At 38.7% G+C, this 18,134-nt stretch overlaps 1 protein-coding gene across 1 annotated transcript; it reads right to left on the reverse strand.

Moving 5' to 3' along the window:
* Positions 1-917: 917 nt before the first annotated feature.
* On the reverse strand, positions 918-4,627 carry CCN2 (cellular communication network factor 2). Its single transcript, XM_027848657.1, has 5 exons — positions 4,208-4,627; positions 3,725-3,947; positions 3,140-3,397; positions 2,731-2,942; positions 918-2,323 (listed from the first exon to the last, which is right to left on the reverse strand). The coding sequence occupies exons 1-5, from the start codon at positions 4,271-4,273 to the stop codon at positions 2,027-2,029; spliced, it is 1,056 nt and encodes a 351-aa protein (XP_027704458.1). The 5' UTR covers positions 4,274-4,627; the 3' UTR covers positions 918-2,026.
* Positions 4,628-18,134: the final 13,507 nt, after the last annotated feature.

Below are 18,134 nucleotides of genomic sequence, written 5' to 3' on the forward strand. Positions count from 1 at the left end.
CCCATGCCCAGTCTGTCTGGCTGCTGTTGTTTCCTAGTATTCCATAGCTATATTGCATTGTGGGATATTGGGCTCCCATGTGTTTCTCTGGAATCCCTGCTGCCCTCTCCTGCTAGTGGTTATAACAGTTCAGCTCACAGTAGAGTGGGGTCTTTGACTCTTTAAGTCAGATCTTTACGTAGCCTCATTAGCCTCACTTATGAACCATAGTTCAATGAAATGGCAAAATAGGATCATTGATCTCTAGAATACCAGCTAATTCAAGTCAAAATAGATTTAAGTGAAAGTTTCCTACATAATTAAAAATAGATTTCTATTTCTGAATCAGTATTCATGGATGAGTTGTTCTTAAATCCAATTTTACTTATAATAATGTATTGATTTCTGTCTTAATGCTCATTAAAATTAAAACCTAATTATGGCCTCAGAAGGTACTTTTCATAGAATCATACATTTAGAACTGGAAGATGCCTTAGAGACCATCTAGTTCAACTGGTTCATTTTACAGATGAGGAAACTGAGGCTAAGAGACTTACCCAAGATTGCACAGTAAGTGTCAAAGGCAGGATTTGAACACGGGTCTTCCTGGCTTCTAATTCAACCTTCTTTTCATTACATTGCACTATTTTTTATAACAGCAATTTCATAGTACATTTAGTCATTTTGATAATTTTTTTTGGTTATAAAATTAAATTACTTGAAAACATTCTAATTTAGTGAATAGTTTAGATTTGAGTCAAAATTCTACTTCTGACTCATGTTGCAGTATAGAATCTATTTTCACTGGTCTACAGTATAAGGATCTTCCTGAAGGAAGTATTGGGAAATTACCTTAAATGAAACCTTGGAAAATTGCTTCCACTGAAGGATGCTTCCTGGAGGGAAAACTATAAAGGAATAAATGAGTAACCAAACCATTTGTACAAAAAATATAATACTTTATTTCCAACTAGAAAGGTGCAAACATGTAACTTTTGGTCACACTTCTCAACAAAATAACAAACTGTTCAAAAACAGTCTTGGTCAAAGTCAGAAACAAATGCTCTTGGGTGGAAAGAATGGTCAGCTATCAAAGAGCCACTCATTTTGCCAAAGGTCATCTGTTCATTAAAAGTGAGGCCACTGCTTTCCAATGTACAAGTCATGCTTTACAATGACACCATCCTTGCCTCACCTTTAGTAAACAATCTGTCTTGACCACTGGTCACTCTAACTGAGCAGAATTTCCATTGAGTATCTATTTCATGCTTTGAATGCATTGTCAAACAAGCCTTGCATCCTACCTAAGGTGTTCAGAAAATGGAGGCTAACATTGAACATATCCAAGCATTAACAACAAAAAAAGGCACAAACAACTTTAAATTAATTTAGATAACTGTACAAATATATATATACACAGTATTTACAATATTAATAAAAAAATCTGGCTTGTTACAGGCAAATTAACTTGCCACAAGCTGTCCAGTCTAGTAGACACGATTCTGACTCTTTTTGAGGATGGTCATTTGAATCAAAATGTCATAGCTGAAATACTGCTTGTTCCAGTGGAACAAAACAGCTTGACAGCCCCTGCCAGCCAAGAAGGCACATCTCAGCTGTCACTTGAGCTAAGGGCATGTCAGTGAGAATGCTAAAGGTCTCCTTCTCAATTGCATTACCAGGTGGAACACAGCATTGCCACTTTAAAGGAACAGCCACTTGGTAGTGCAAACCTTTCCACAAGTGCTCTCTATTGACCCCTAAGCACCAACCTAGTACAAGTTCTGAAGTTGTGCTGTGATGTGGTCCCACTGTCAAGTCTTACTTTCTTCTCCAAACCAATGTCTGGGGTCAGCAGTAGCTCATTTCTGTCTGAATGCCACATGGAGCAATGGGTTGAATTTTGTGGGATTTTTTTCTTAAATAAAACAGATTTAAATAACTTGTGCTACTGAAATCATGTTTACAAAAAAATGAGATGCGAACTTTTCAAGTTGACAGTCTAATTAGTCTCTCTTTTGCTCTCTTTCTGTCTCTCTCTGTGGCTTTACGCCATGTCTCCATACATTTTCCTGTAGTACAGGGACTCAAAGATGTCATTGTCTCCAGGGCAGTTGTAATGGCATGCACAGGTCTTGATGAACATCATCTTCTTCTTCATGACTTCACCATCAGGACACTTGAACTCAACAGGAAGGGTGGCGGTTCTGTGGGGAGTGCAGCATCTACCATCTGTGCAGACCCCACAGAATTTAGCCCGGTAGGTCTTCACACTGGTGCAGCCAGAAAGCTCAAACTTGACAGGCTTAGAGATTCTGGGTGTTCGGATACATTTTTTGCCTTTCTAAAGAGAGACAAAAATTGAAAAAAAAAATCAGCAGGTTGGTACAGACAATGGTTTTGAACAATGTCCTATGTCCTGTTCTTTGGGTTTTTCAATGTTTGCTATAAGAAGAGGAAATTTATGTTCAGCTTGTCAATTTTTCCATATTCAATATTGCCTCTCTTAGGATGCCTTGGATTTATAGCTCTTGCTGTGAGTATTTAATAGTGAAAGATACTGGTCATGAAGTTGAGACCTATTACTAAACATTTGGTTTTGGCAACCTAGTCCACTTAGACCTAGATATTTTAGGAAGGGTTGGGGAAATGAGTAGGAGGACTCACTCTATTGGTGGCCATTACCAATGTTCATCAATGCAGGTTAATTTGTGGTGTGTGTGTGTGTGTGTGCTGGGGAGGATGTTTTACCTTGATATTCTCTTCCAGGGCAACTTCACAGGGTCTGACCATACACAGACGACTTTGCTTTTCCAGTCTGCAGAAGGCATTGTCGTTGGTGACTCTGGTAGAGATGCCCATCCCACATGTTTTTGAACAGGCACTCCATTCTGTGGTCTGGACCAGGCAGTTGGCTCGAATCATAGTTGGGTCAGGGCCATAAGTGTCTTCCAGTCGGAAAGCTGTGAAAGCATACAAACAGAAAGTTAGGCTCTAGGGGATAAAGTACCAGTTTTCCCTTCCCCTTCCCCACCCCAAGTTTAAGACAAGTAGCCTTTAGATATTTAGTTTTTTCCTTTTATGAGTGTTGTATATATAGGAAAGAGATCAAAAGAGGTCAGATCACTGACATGCATTTCTTGGAAAACAGCCAACTCACCCGCTAGGGCTGGTCCAACTGCAGTCCGGTCTTTGTCCTTGGGTTCTTCACACACCCACTCCTCGCAGCATTTACCAGGAAGTTTCACCCTTCTGGGGAAGGGGCAGTCTGGACTGGGCAGACGGACATCCATACTGCAGAGGGGCACGCAGCCCACTGCCCCATCCAGGCACGTGCACTGGTATTTGCAACTGCTCTGAAAGGACTCTCCACTCCTATACACCATCCCGCCAAAGACACATGGGGCGCCGTCTTTTGCTGCAAGGAAGGGAGGGAACAAAAAATAGATTTGAGTACCCTCAAGAAACATTTTTTTTTTTTAAAAAGAGAATTGGTTATCAATTCTGTATTAGTGGCTAGCCTTTAACCCTCTGTGCAAGTAAAACCACATCTAATTAAAGGAAACTTGGAGGGTGGGGGGTGGAGATGAAAGTTTTAGACTTTTTTTCTGATGCCTGAGGAAAATCTAGGATCTTTTGCCCAAAAAAGCACATTTTGGACATGCCAATTCTCAGTCCCAGGAAGAGGAGCAACACAGCCCCTGGGACAGAAGAGATTGGGCAGGGGATGACAACCAGTCCTCACCGGTGCACACTCCAATTTTGCGGTTGACTGGAGAGCCGAAGTCACAGAAGAGGCTCTTGTGGGGGTCGCAGGGGTCCCGCTCGGTGCACAGCTCGCCCAGTTGCTTGGCACACACTCTACAGCAGCCGCAGCCGTCTGGTACCAGGCTCACGCCGGCTGGGCACTCTGGTGGCGGTCCAGTCCCACACTGACACTGCCCGCTGCAGTCCTGGCCGGCTATTTCCTAAGGGGAGGAGGGAAACGAGGAGAAAGTCAGTAGGAGACCAGGACAGAGAGGAAGCCGCTCACAGCCTCCTCACTTCCCAGTTCCCTCCCCTTACGCCCCAGAGTCAAAGCTTTCCCAGAGTCCCCGCTCAGCCCTGCGCTCTCTTGTTTTCTCAGGTATGCTAGACCGATGCTACCGAGACCAGCCACGTCCAGCCCTAGCGATGGGGACTGGTGGGGCGGCGGGAGTGCGAAGGGGTAAAGGGTCTTTCCACTTACCCGGTTGCAGAAGGTGAGCAGGAACACGAAGGCGAAGCTCATGGGTCCCATTCTCCCTGCGGACATCTTCAAGAGCTGCTCTCCGAGAATAGTGAAAGTTGATGGGCGACTGGACCAGCGATGCTCTGGGAAGGGGAGAAACGAGCGAGCACAGAGCGCCTCCGACTTGTCTGTGCTCAGGTCGGATGTGCGAGTCTGATCTCGAGGATCTCGTTGAAGACGAGTGGCGGAGGAGGTGAGTCGATGTAGATAGGTTTCTCCTTCTTCTTCCTTTGTTTCTTTCCTGTCTTGCCTGGGGAGGCTGCTGTCGGACGAGCTGTCTGGTGGTCGGACTGGCTCTTTGCTCTGGAGGCGTTAGCCTGTGGTTGAAGTTGCCTCGTTTTGCTTCTTCTCAGATGCTAGGCAGAGTTGTTTTGTGAGTCTCAGACTGCCTGCCTCGCTCCTTTTATACGCTCCAGGCAGCAGGCGCTCGCCAATGGGATGAATGGAGTCCTACACAAACAGGGACATTCCGCACATTCCTCCCCACCTTCCTGCCTCATCAACTCGCACCGGATTGAGCCTGACCCCTTGACACTCAGCATTCCTCCTGTCTGAAAAAGCTGGCACACTCCAGCCCACAAAAAAGGCGCAGTATTTCCACCACCAAGGAGGATTTTTTTTTTCAAAGCCCCTTCCCCTTTCCTCTTCCCACTGCCCCTGATTTATATCATTTTGAAACACTCAGGCTACTCTTTAAACTTATTTTTTTTTTGATACGACTCACCTCCATTTCCAGTTACTATCCCCCCTAATCCTTTTAGTAGGTAGGCTGTTGGAAGAACCTAACCACAGGGAGTCAGTTTAAGTCTAAAAAGTCAATTTAAAGACTTTATTTTTTTATTATTATTATTTGATGTTGATGATTTGAGGTTTAGAGACAGACAGGATGCATTTAAAACACTTCAGGGAGCAAAGGGAAGAGTTGTTTTTCAAAAGAAACCTGCCTGCATTTTTTTTTTTTTTCTGGGCCCTGAAAGTTTCTCCTTGGAAATCTCTGAACTTGATAGCTCAGTTATCAGGAGGAAAAAAAAAATGTAACAACTGATTGATAGACACGTGAAATGAACAAAGATAGAGGTCTTCAGGCAGCAGAACATAGTATGAATCCCGTTTTGATGAGGCACTTCTCAGTACTCTACCTTTATTTTCCATTAAAAAAAGTGCTATCATTTAAACTTTTTTTTGGTCCATTAATGTGTCAGAATAAATAGACCTTTGTCATTATTCACAGAAAATAATTATTATTAGGAAAGAAGTATCCCTTTGCTTCATCAGAGATTATTGATGTGGGAGTAAGCAGACCCTCTCCTTAGGGTGGGGCAAGGTGCACAGGTAGGAAGAAATGAGACAGGAAAAGGGGATGCCTATTTACCTTGTAGACAATTATTATATGCCTCCAAATCACTGAAATATCCATATATAAAAGATTCCCTAAGAAATGAGTGACACTCATTTCACTCAATTCATACTTTCCTTTTTAGTCCTATGAAAGGAAAGTTACACCTTGACATGATGGGTAATAGACTAGTACATACCAAACTAAATGTTCGTGCCATGAAACGTATAGCATGGTTATTTGAGGTCAAACCTTAGAAGGAGTAACATTATATTTCCCCCTCTTGTGTGTGCAGCAGGCAAACAAATTTGACCAATAATTCCTAGAACATCACCACTTTCTAATTTCTTTCATTATCCTTTCTGAGAATAAGAAAGGAATTAAACTAATTATATCTGCTCTCTTGGAACTAGTGACTTTTCAGTAGCCTGTTTGTAAACACCTTCACAAAGAGAGTAGCAATTGTTATTTTAAGAAAAAGGAATTGTTCCAACATATATCACTTTATCTGTTTCAATGCCACATCATTTGATCCTGAGGTCAACCAGTAGTTGCATTTTGACTTTTGACCTGTTTAAATATAGATAAGCATCATTAGACAGGTCAGATGAGGATATATTTGAGACAGATAAACATACTGTTTTTGATGGGAAGACCACTTAAAAATAAGGCATATTGATGTGTTTTATTTTAATTGGTTACCTCTAGATATACCCCTTTACCATCAAATGAATCATCAATTATAACAAAGAAAAACAGTGAGACAAAACCAACTAACACAATCATTACATCTGACAGTGATTGCAACATTCCACATCTAAAGTCTCCCACATCTGTCCTAAGAGGAGGGAATATATTTCACTTTATCTTCTCTGGAGATTAGTTATTATTATTACCCAGCATTTATCATTGCTTGGTTGTTCTTTTCATTATAATAATCAATGAATATATTATTTTCCTATGAGAAGACTTTAAAAAAATATCGGTCTAATCTTTTATCAGTAGACTACTGTAAGCTGCTTCTTTTTTTTTTTTTAAAGTCAGCCTTTTGAAAGTTCCCCTTCTTTCTTCTGAAATACAGCCAAGAACAAATACCCAGTCCAACTCCTTCTTAGACCACATCATCTGTGTACAATTACCTTGTTAAGCAATCTGCATCTGTGACCAGTGTTGTACAGTAGAATGGCATGTAAATAGTGAGTATGGGAAGCAAAGGAGGTCTCCAAAGCGCACCAAGAATCCCCATAATTGTTATTCAGAGTGTTCCAGGCCTCAGGTTTCCTATTTAAAGATGGAACATTCCAAGCTATGTTAATAATCACATGTGTATTATAGATGACTTGGTCCCCAACTTGTTCTTCCCTTGTGGGTGATTTTGAAAGTTCAAAATATGTGGGGAACCACAGTGAAATCTTTCAAGACCTAAACCCCCAATTATAGCCACCGCTAATGGATAGGAAGGTGTGGCAGATGGGGAAGGGAGTGGTGGTCGGCTCCCATCTCACCTAAGCTGGGATGTGGCCTCTGTGGTGAACTCCTGTGGCTTTGTAGGGTGAGGTGGGTGGGAAATGGACTGGGGGATTTTTGAATTCTCAAGAGAGTCTTGGAGACATCAATAGTTTCATGAGCTGCATTGGAGACACTCATTCATGAAGTGGATAAAGCGATAAATTTGGGGTGGTGTGACCTGGGCTGCATCCTTGGCACTAAAAATGGCAACTCTTGGGAAAGTCATGCAACTTTTGCTTAGTGCATCAATCTAGAGCCAGAAGGAACCTCAGAGACCACCTAACCCATAGCCTCATTTTACAGATGAGTAAATTAAGGCTCAAGTAGGTTAATTAACTAGTCTAGGCTCTGATGTTAATAATTGATATGTCAGTGTTTGTGTCAGAGGTTACCACTTCACAAAGATGCTATGAAAATGTATTAGATTAAGTCCCTTGGAAGGATATTTTCTCTATTTTCCCCCTCTTTTTCTGTTCTCTCTTTTGTTTTTCACACAAACACCAAGTACACTGTCAGCATAGTTGATAAGGTTGTCCACTTCTATTACAAAAAGTGGCTGTGGTTTGATTATGAAATTTCCTAAGATTTTTCTTCAAAGTTTCTAAAAGCCCATAGTTAGCCAAAAGATGGATGAATAGATTCAATCTTAGCTGAGCTGAAATATGCATACTAAAATATACACAGCCTATGAAATCTCTGAGTAACCAGAAAAATATGTTGGGCATTATACGTGTGATGTTGAGATTCTATCCCTCTTTTATGACTTAGGATTTTTGGAGGAATAGGAAGATGAGAGTTTTATTTTTAAAAATCCAAGACATTCACAGACCCAAAAGTATGTGTGGATAATGTTTATGTTGTGATACAGAACATTCAAAGCCAGGAAATTCAAAAGGAAAGGCTGACATTCTGTCCTTAACTCTTGCCATGGGATTTTGAATTCTTGCAGTATTATAAGTGACTCAGCAAATGTTTGTGTGATCCTGGGAGGTAAGGGGAAATAGTGGCCTCTTACAACGGCGTCCAACTCTGACTTACCCCTTCGCATTGACAGAAGGTCATAATTTTAAGAAATAGAGCTTTGAATCTGTGTGCAAGATGGTTAAAATGCACTAATTTTGACTTGTTTGCAAGTGTTTATACAGCAAATACTTTTTAGAGAGCACATTTTTTTTTCCTGGTAAAATGAGGAATTCAGTAGGTTGGCAGCACAGTCCTGTTTACACAGCTATATACGGTATGTGTGTGTCTACTTGGGCATGGGTTGCTACCATTCGTTTGGTTAAGTCTTGTAAAATGTACAGGTGTGGATATACTACATTCCTTCCCTTATGTTTTTTCCTCAACCCTCCTCACCCCCATCTCCCCCCAAAAAAGTCACTTGATCAGGTATCAGACATACTGAAAACCTGGCAGTTCTACAGGAAAGTGGCTAGACTTGGAGTGTTTGTGTACTTAAAGAAGGATTCTTGCCCATTTTCAACTCTGAGTCGCAGACATTTTCTTATAAGAGCAATTGGAGGTTTGTGCCAACCCTCAAAGCGGAAATCAAAAGCTCCCAGAGAAACACACCGAAAGAATGTGACTTTGAGCCAAGAGCCATACGCAATGCCCCATACAGAACTGTCAGCCTTATAGGAAGGCTGGCCATATATGGACATCTGTACGTGAACTATTTATCACCATGATGAGGTTGTCATTGGCTGTGGATATTTCTAGCTTGCCTCAGGTTTAATGATGTAAATTAATTCTATCAAAAGTTTGCCAGAATATTAAAAAAATAGTAATAAATATTATCTTAGAATCCAAAGGGACCTTGCTTGGCTGACATTGCCTTATATTTGCTTAAAATGAAGGGTTGAGAAAGGAAGCTTACTTACTATGGTAGTACAAAAGAGGAAGCAAAATATAAGTGTTTACTGTCTAAATTACACTCATTTCCCTTAGGTTTTTTTTTTTTTTGCTTATAATTAAATCTGTAACAATCACAATTATAGTTGTCATAAGGTAGTTAAGTTTTTTTTTAAAAATCTGACCATTTTCATGCTGGTGAGTAGGGTTGGGGGGAAGGAAAGAAGGAAAGTGTACTTTTTTCCTAAGACATAACTTTGTATTTTCCATTTACTGTGCTTTTTTATTTATTAAAATTGAATCTTGTGGTTCTCATTTAGCCAGTTAGTTTGATTTTGCCAGTAGATATTCTGAGATTGAGAATAAAGAAAAGAAAAACTTAATATTTGAGACTTGCTTTTAACACTTTTGCTTCCAGGTTAAAGTCCTAAATCACATCCAAATTGGTAATGAGGAAAAATCATATTCTTAATTTCATCACTCTGGGGTGTGTATGTATGTATATATGTGTTTCTATCTTGAGACTGGGTTACCGTCTCTCACCCAGATTAGAAGTGTATTGGACACTCACAGGCCCAATCCCACTACTGATCAGTATGGGAGCTTTGATCTGCTTCATTTCTCACAGGTGCTGGTGCTGGTTTTCTCCTCTTAGGAAAACTGGTGTTCCTCTTCCCCCAAATCTAGTCTCACCCTAACAACCCCAGACAGTGCAGAAACGCTATCATCTTAGCCCACTGCGTTTCAGAACTCTCCAGCTCAAGCAATCTGCCAACTCCAACCTCCCCTGTAGGAGGGATTATAGGTATATGGCAGTCTGGGGTCTTTAAAAGCAGATTGGAAAGGTCCAAGAAATGTCACGGATTTAAACCATGAAGTTAGTGAAAGTGAAAGATAGAGGTACCCAAACTTTAAAAAGAAGTCTGATATTAGGTCAAAGTAAGTGGGAGGAGGGAAGGGAATAAGCATTTAAATAGCATTTACTACAACTGTCCTAAGTAGGCTTTATAAATATTATCTCATTTGATCCTTTAAAATAACATTAAGAGGTAGCTATTGTTACCATCCCCATGTTATAGCTGACAAAACTGAGGCAGACAAAGGTTAAGTGACTTGCCCAAGGTCACACAAATAGTAAGTATTTGAGGCTGGATTGGAACTCAAGTTTTCCTGACTTCAGGCCAGTATTCTTTCCATTGAATCACTTAGCTGTCTCTTAGAGAAGAGCATATTTCAAAGATGATAGTGTACAATAGAAAGGGAATTTATGGTATAATATACAAAGAAGACTCTGGAAATCAGAAGCAAAATATGTTTGCAGGATTGTAGAATGCAGAAAAAAAAAAGGAAGCAAATACACATACTATGGGAGAACTGATTGAAAAAAAAATTATTACTTGTCCCTAGTTCAGGTTTTTATCAGCCCACAGTGAGAAAGCTTACTCACTATACTCCAGTTCTCTTCTAAATAATTTTAAGGTCAGCAGAGCCAGAGAAATGTTAAAATAACACTTTCATCATATTATTTCCTCTATCTAATGGCTCCTCACTGGTTACAGGAACAAGTTGAAATAACTTTTGCTTTTAAGGTCCCACACAATCTGTCTCTCAGTTTGTCTCCTCACTGTCCCCCAATACACTGGATGCATTCCTACCTCTCCATCTTTGCTCATGCTTTTTTACTTTGCCTGGGATGCTTTTCACCTGCCTGCAACTGTCCAGGTTGCCTATGTTCCTCAAGACCCAAATCAGGTCCCAGCTTCTCTATGATCCCCTTCCCAACCATTCTGACTCATACTGAACTTTTCCTTCTCAAACTTCTTGAAGCATATATTATCTGTATCACTTATTTTGCCCTTAATCACATACTGTTTTGTGGGCGTATACTTTGCCTCTCCAATGACATTCTAAGTTCTTTGATGGTGAAAATGTGTCATATTCAGTTTAATTCAACCAACACATTAAGCTATTGTATTAGACAAAGTACTGTTGTAGGCACTTGATGTATTTCTCTCTGTGTATTTCCTCCTCAGAGCAGATAGAGTCTTGAGAAAATACAGTACTCTGTACTTCGTGCCTATTGAATCAGTCTAGTTGTGTGAAAAAAACCTCATTTGCTTGATGAACAATTTTATTTATTAAGTTACAGTATAATTTGAAAACTTTTTTCCTGTCTAGGAATGTACTGAAACTGTAAAACAAAATCTTTATTATTTTTATAGTTCTTACATGCCATCTGAATTCCAGAACATGTTTTCCTTTTTCCATAGGTGCCAAGAAATGTCAGACCTACCGCAGTGCTAAGTAGTAGCAATCACTTGTTGTGGGTACCTGGACACATCTATATATTCTGTTTTCTTTAGATGTCTTCTTTCTGCTTTTATATCAAACTGACTTCTTTTGATTCATGTGTAGTTTGATTCCCCTTGAATGCTTTTAGAAAGCAGGCATAACACCTAAAGAAATAAATGGTTATTTCATGTCCTAATGTTTCAAAAGAAAATTCATATTTTTTTCTTTTCTATTTTTTCTCTTTATTTCTTTGTGTTTTCAACTGTGAAATGGCATGTCATTAAATGAATAGCAGATTAGTAAGTGAAACTCAAACTCGCCACTTCCTGGAATGCTTTATTCAAACTACATTGTACAAGTAAGCAGTGTCTTTTAAAGCCAAAGAGTAGATTAAATAGTCTCCTGTTTGTGACTGCTTTAAAGAAATACGTCCATCATAATCATCTATTAAAATATGAGCTCTCATTCAAAACCTTCTGAGCAAACATCTTGCCTTCAGGTTCAGATCTTAGGCTTCTTGTGGAAAAAAAGTGTTGTCTTAATGAAACTTTTGACAACATTAGACTTGCAGTGAAAGTGAGCTTATTAATGCACTGTTTATTTTGACAGCTGAATGTACAATGCCTTCTTTGTCTGATCAATTTAACAGGAATGTCTGCTCCAGAGAACTCTATCTATGTGTGTGAAATGGATATCCAACTGTGATTCACAAAGATTGTGTGTGTGTGTGTGTGTGTTTGCATATAGATATATGTGTATATTTTCATGATCAGCAGCCTTTGATCACCAGCAACTCCTTCAGATAGTTATCCAAGACCTTCTTTATGATCTTAAAAAACGTGTAGATGTGACAAGCTGCTTTGCAGAGTCAGCATTACACAGTGTACTAAGATAAGGTTAGGGCAGAAAGAGGTTGTGTCCCAGCCTGTGCTGGAAAAACTCTTTGCTTAGCCAAAGATTCTCATCAGTGATTGAGTAGTAAGCTGTTTTTAAATTTTGTTACCTAGGTAGATGTGCTTCAGCAGTGACTTGTACACAGAAAGAATTGATTGACCAAGAAAACCTAATCAGGAATGCCAACATGGAAGCTAGTTGTGAAGGCATGGCAGCACTATGACATAAAACCAGACCGCAATGAAGTTTTTCAATGTCTAATCTTCTTTATGGCCATGTGACTTGGACCTATTGCATATCACAAGGTGACTTCTTGTATCATTCCATAAGTTTCTTTGAGTAAGTCAAGTTTATTAGATGGATAGAGAGAACATTTATTAAATACTTATTATGTGCTGGATACTGCTAAGCATTTGGGATGCAAATACAAGAAAACAAAGTGGATCCTACTCTCAAGGGACTTGAATTCTAAAAGGGGAAGGCAAAATATAAAGAAGAACTTGAAAAGGGTAGGTTTTGGGGGTCAGGAGGTGGAGCATACCAAAAAGTGAGAATTGACAATGAAGTAGGCATGGCTGGTCCCCTCATGAAATGGTAATACCCACCTTGGACTCACCAATCAAACCTCATGAGTCTTCTGTAAAACTGACAATTGTTGGAACTCAGTGTACTAGCATTGCTACCTAGTGTAACCCAAATACCTGCTGAAACACAGCATCCATTCTTGGATGCTTCATTGTGGCATGGAAGTAACACTAGTTTTTTAAATGCCACGCCAGCAGAGTACAAGCTCTGGCAGGTCTATTGAGCTTGAAAACTTTCAAGGATGGGTCTGATTTTGTCTGTCATCTGAAGACCAACCTAGTCAAATTCAGGGTTGGCTTCAGAATAATGGATTTTTTTTTTTTTTGGTCGCAGCAACTATTTCCTAAGTCATCGATGGTTTGTTATTTGCACAAGGAGAGAGAGTATCCCTGCTGATGAAATCATAGATCCTTGAAGTACTGAAGCATCCCTTAGTACATTTCAGTAAGTTTTTGACAGAGTCAGCATGGAGTCATCAATTGCATGCTAGCTTCAGGGATAGGAAGACCTACGTCTTTCTTCTGTCCCTTACTAGATGGGTGACCTTGGATAAGCCTCTTAACTTCTTTGAGCTTCAGGCACCCTTCTGAGACTATAAATCATAGCGACTCTAAGTTGTTGACATGTCATGTATAAAATTCATGAACCTCATCAGAAGTAAAAGAATCAGCATTTCTCAATGTGATTACAAATCATTGGTTTGGGGCTGAGGGTGGGATTTTTTGGGTTGTTGTTTATTAGAGTTGTGGTTTATTTTTTCCCCCTAGGAATGTCTCAAATTGACACATGATTAATTGCTTCTATAGCATGCATTCAGTGGTATGTGAACTGTGTAAATATATTACTACAAGTGACGCAGATGGGAGATGTTGTCTAGCAATAGAAAATGTATGCTTAGGGAATTTCCTTATTGACCTATGCATGTATGCAGAATTTAACAACTATAGGACCGGGTGTTACATAACCAGAATCTTGCCAATGTCTGGGGATCTTTCAGTGGTTAGCTGTTTCTCACATACAGGTGATGAAAAGACAGTCCTGGAGAAATGAATTCTTAGTGGGGTTTTTAATTTTATCAACTTTCTTTGCTATTTAAACTTATTTAAAAAGTTACATTCTTAGAGAACTGGTAATTTTTCTTGCATTTCCCCCTGTATAGCCAACTCTTAATTATCCCTGCTTTGTATGATGTATTAGCTTCTTCCCTCTGGGTTTCAGTGGATAAGCAAGTTTTCTCTGACCTCCCCTCTTCCCAATAGGGCTGCACACTGCCAAGTTTATTGCTCTGTTAACTTTTGCCACTTCCTAGGCAAGCCCCACCTTCCTCTGTCAAGCAGAATTCCTCAGGCCAGCTTTGTTTCTTCTTAGGCAGTTGCCCATCCTAGTCCTTCTAGCTGAGTTCATTCATTCCAAGTGTGCATACCCATTGTCTCTCATTAGGGGTCCAATTTTTCTCCTTAACCTGTCCAGTAAGTACACCATAGTGGGGGATCTCAGCAGAGAAGCTTTGAATGCTAAAAAAGTATTCTCTTTCTTAGTTGCTAAGACACAGCCCTCATAAATAGTCCCCACCATCCTCTGAGAATTTTCAGAAATGAATTATTTAAATTTAGAGAAAAGGAAGTTTGCCTTGCATCTGGGAGTATCAGGAATCTATAGTTTAAAGACTAGAAGGCCATCTGCATGGAATAAGCCCTCACTTAGACTGGCTGAATTTCTTAGAACCTGAGAAGAATGAAAGTCATGACTGAGAAGTAAGGGGATAGGAAAGTAAGGCAAGTCAAGGTCTTATCCGCTGCCTGACCTCCACTATACAGGATGGGTTAATAAAAGCGCTTACCTCCCAAGTTTGTTGTGAGGATCAAATGAGATAATATGTATGAAGTGCTTAGAACAGTGCTTGGCACATAGAAGATGCTTAACAAATACTTATTACCTTTCTCCCATTGGAAATAAAGGATAAAGGACATCATAGGGGTAAAAACCTTGAAGAAAATTTCTCCTCAATAGAATGGTTATATCACTGATGAACCTACAATTTGTGAAACAGAAAGAAAGAAGAACTGCAGCTTCTAGAGGCTCCATGGTTTTAAAATGCTGTGAATTGCACTATCAGAAAATTCCATGAGTGATTTTAGATTACCCACCATTTTACATTAGACATTCCCCTATTTGCCTTTCATTTTTACCTTAACTTCAAAAAATCCATTATTTAATTGGCATAGGTGCTTTATTCAATGAAAAAGGGAGCAAACCATTAATACCTTATCTGATTTATAATCATAATAAATATAATAAAATCAATAATCATAAATATAATAATAATCTAATCAATTCATTACCTGGTGCCCAATTTTCTAGTACTTTCTAAGGTTTATCTTCACATGACAGACATCACAAGTACATTGCCAGACCTGTCCTTAACCTTCTTCTATCTTGATAGTACCTCCTGGAACTGGTATTCTAGGACCATAGCCTTTGAGGACACAAAGTCACCTCTCCACTGTGGAGTGGTTATTGAAGGACCATCTTTTTCATTACAAGAATATAGAAAAGATCTGTGATTTTATCAGTCTGGGGAATCACTGATGATTTAATCACCAAATCTCCACCAAAACCATCTGTAATTTACTATAAAGACCTAGGAATTTGCCTGAGGCATGTAGAGATTAAATGACTTGTCCAGGGTCTTGTAGCCAGTAGGAGGCAAGATTTAAATAAAGGTTTTCCTGACTCTGGGTCCAAGATTCTATCCACAGTAACCCTATTTTCCCTACTTCATCAATATGTTTTATTAATGTGACTGATTGTAATTTTTTTTTAGTGAGGCAATTGGGGTTAAGTGACTTGCTCAGAATCACATAGCTAGTGAGTGTTATGTGTCTGAAAGTGGATTTGAACTCAGGTCCTCCTGACACCAGCTGGTGCTCTATCCACCTAGCTGCCCCTAATGTGACTGATTGAAAGTTGGCATTTTACCACCTTCAAATAAAACAATATCTTGGTGACTTTATTTATATAGAATTTAAATTAATTTTACTACTTGGTGGATCATATAATGACCATTTTCTATAAACTTTGGAGTGGTCCATTTCTTCTGTTTCAGATCTCATGTTGTATAGTCTATTTCACAAATGGAATCTCAAGAAGGAATGGCAGTGAAGGCATGGAAGAAACACCATTTCCATTTGTGTGTGATATGTTGGCCTTAGCAATCCAATAATAAACACTAGCTCTTTGTCTTACAGAATTTGGGATCATAAATCATTGTTTGCTTTTGACTGATGATTTTGTTGAAAGGGTGTTGTAATATGTGATTCCCATCAACAACTTTTTTTTCTTCTCTAGTAAGTTGTAAAGCATTGCATATTTTCCCTTGTAAGTAACATGAATTTTATGCTGTCCTTGGAGTTGTGCTTTCTATTTTCCTTTATTATTATTCTTTTTTTTTTTGGTCATCATCAAATTACCACAAAGAAGAGCATAACTCTAGGAACAATTAAGGAAGTGATTACTTCCAAATTAGAAACAATGGTATAGTCAATTTCTTTGGGCAACTAATTAATCTTTGAGACCAAGCAGATGGATGGTGACCCAGAAACTTCAGAAGCAGTGTCTCATGAACCATTACAGATAAGAAAGGTATACATTGGTACAGTATCAATTTAAATCAAATCATTTAAGAAAAATTGAAATTGATTATAACAGATAAAAAACAACATATTACTGACATTTTACTACCAAAATCAGTTGGATAATTTGAATTACCAAATCAACTGGCTGTAGAGTGAGACTTCTGACTTGTTAGAATAAAGATAACAATTAATATACAATTAGAAGAAAGAATAAAAATGAGAAACAAACATTATTTACAATTAGAACAATTCTAAACAGGATTTAAAGAATTATAAATGACAATAAATGGAATATGAATGGGGGAATGGTTATAAGTACCAATTATAACAATTTCCTTAAAAAAAGAAGTTTACACAGTGCACATCATTTTCCTTAATGAGCAGATCAAAAGAGCCTAGATCTCTTCTTAAGTAGCAAAAGTGGAAAAATATTACAACCTAAGGCAATCAAAATTTAGAATATATATTTGTTTGCAAAAATTTTACAGGAAATTCTGGTGCAATTTTAGGACTAGTATTCCCTCATAAAATAGCAAGAAACAGTGGAAAGAAAAAAACAAATTTAAAGAAAGCTTGGCCAGAAACCACCCTAAACAAAACCATCCTCAGCGTTGAAAGATAAAAGTGGAAGGTGGACAAAACATGAGAAAACAATTGTGAAAGATCTATAAAGATTTATATAACAAACTTTTTGTCCCATCAAATACAACAAAACTGTTAGCACATTTTGACTTTAACAGCACAATCCTAGATATTCTATATGAGGAAGTAGAAATGACAATGAAGGAAGAAAAAGGCAAAGGTGTAGGAAAAAATCAATCTCAGACTATATTACCTGTCCATGTGATTGAGAAATATCAGTATCTAAATCCCCATATTCCTATTTTCCCATCCACAAACAAATGAGTACAATCTTCACCCACTGAGAGCATACTTGAAAGTAAAGGAAAGCTTTCATAGGCAATATTGTACATCGTGTAGAATCTTTAGTCACACAATTGGCTGAAAAAATGTAGAACACACCAGATATGCCAATGTGCTTACTGGCAGACTCAAAAGGCGTTTGATTTGATGGAGCAAAATACTGCCTTGAAGACTCTCCTATGAGGTGTTTCTTATAAGATCTTTTGAAAGATACAAAAACAGTGATAATTTTGTTTGATGACTCTTTGACTATCCAACAATTTATCAATTAATCTAAAGGAATTTATTCAGCACTTATTCTTTCCTAGATACTTGGCTAAGCACAAGGCATAAAAAACAAAACTAAAAGCTGTCCCTGAAGTCCAAGAAGGCTGTTAATATCACATAAGACATAAAATGGCAGATGGCTAGTCATCAAAGGTGTTTAGTTTGGTCATGTAGGAAATCCAGGAAAGAATACAGATTGCCAAGAACTTCCCTGTGTGGCAATTGAAAGATGAAATGACTGAGGAAACAAAGGTTCAATCTTCTGAGCATTTCAATTTATTAAGGCATGCCACTTGCCTAATGATTTGGGACCAGGCCTTTTCCTCAGCTTAGGGCTAGACCCCGAATATAGAGGGAGACAGATTTTGTACATTAAAAACAATTAATAACATAAGACCGATTAGTTAAAAGAAAACAATTAACCAGGATAGAAAATTAGGTAATCTGATTTCTGATTGAAGGAAAGATTAAGAACTTTCTAATTTGGAAGGGGGAGGGTGAATAGGTGCAGTTCCCCGAATTCAGAAAAGAAGGTGTCACACTTCCCCAAAGTATCTGTAAACAATCAAAGGAACATGGAAGCAATAATTGA

The sequence above is a fragment of the Vombatus ursinus genome, unplaced genomic scaffold (genome assembly GCF_900497805.2).
Source record: "Vombatus ursinus unplaced genomic scaffold, bare-nosed wombat genome assembly UNPS02006779.1, whole genome shotgun sequence".
Taxonomy (NCBI): Eukaryota; Metazoa; Chordata; class Mammalia; order Diprotodontia; family Vombatidae; genus Vombatus; species Vombatus ursinus.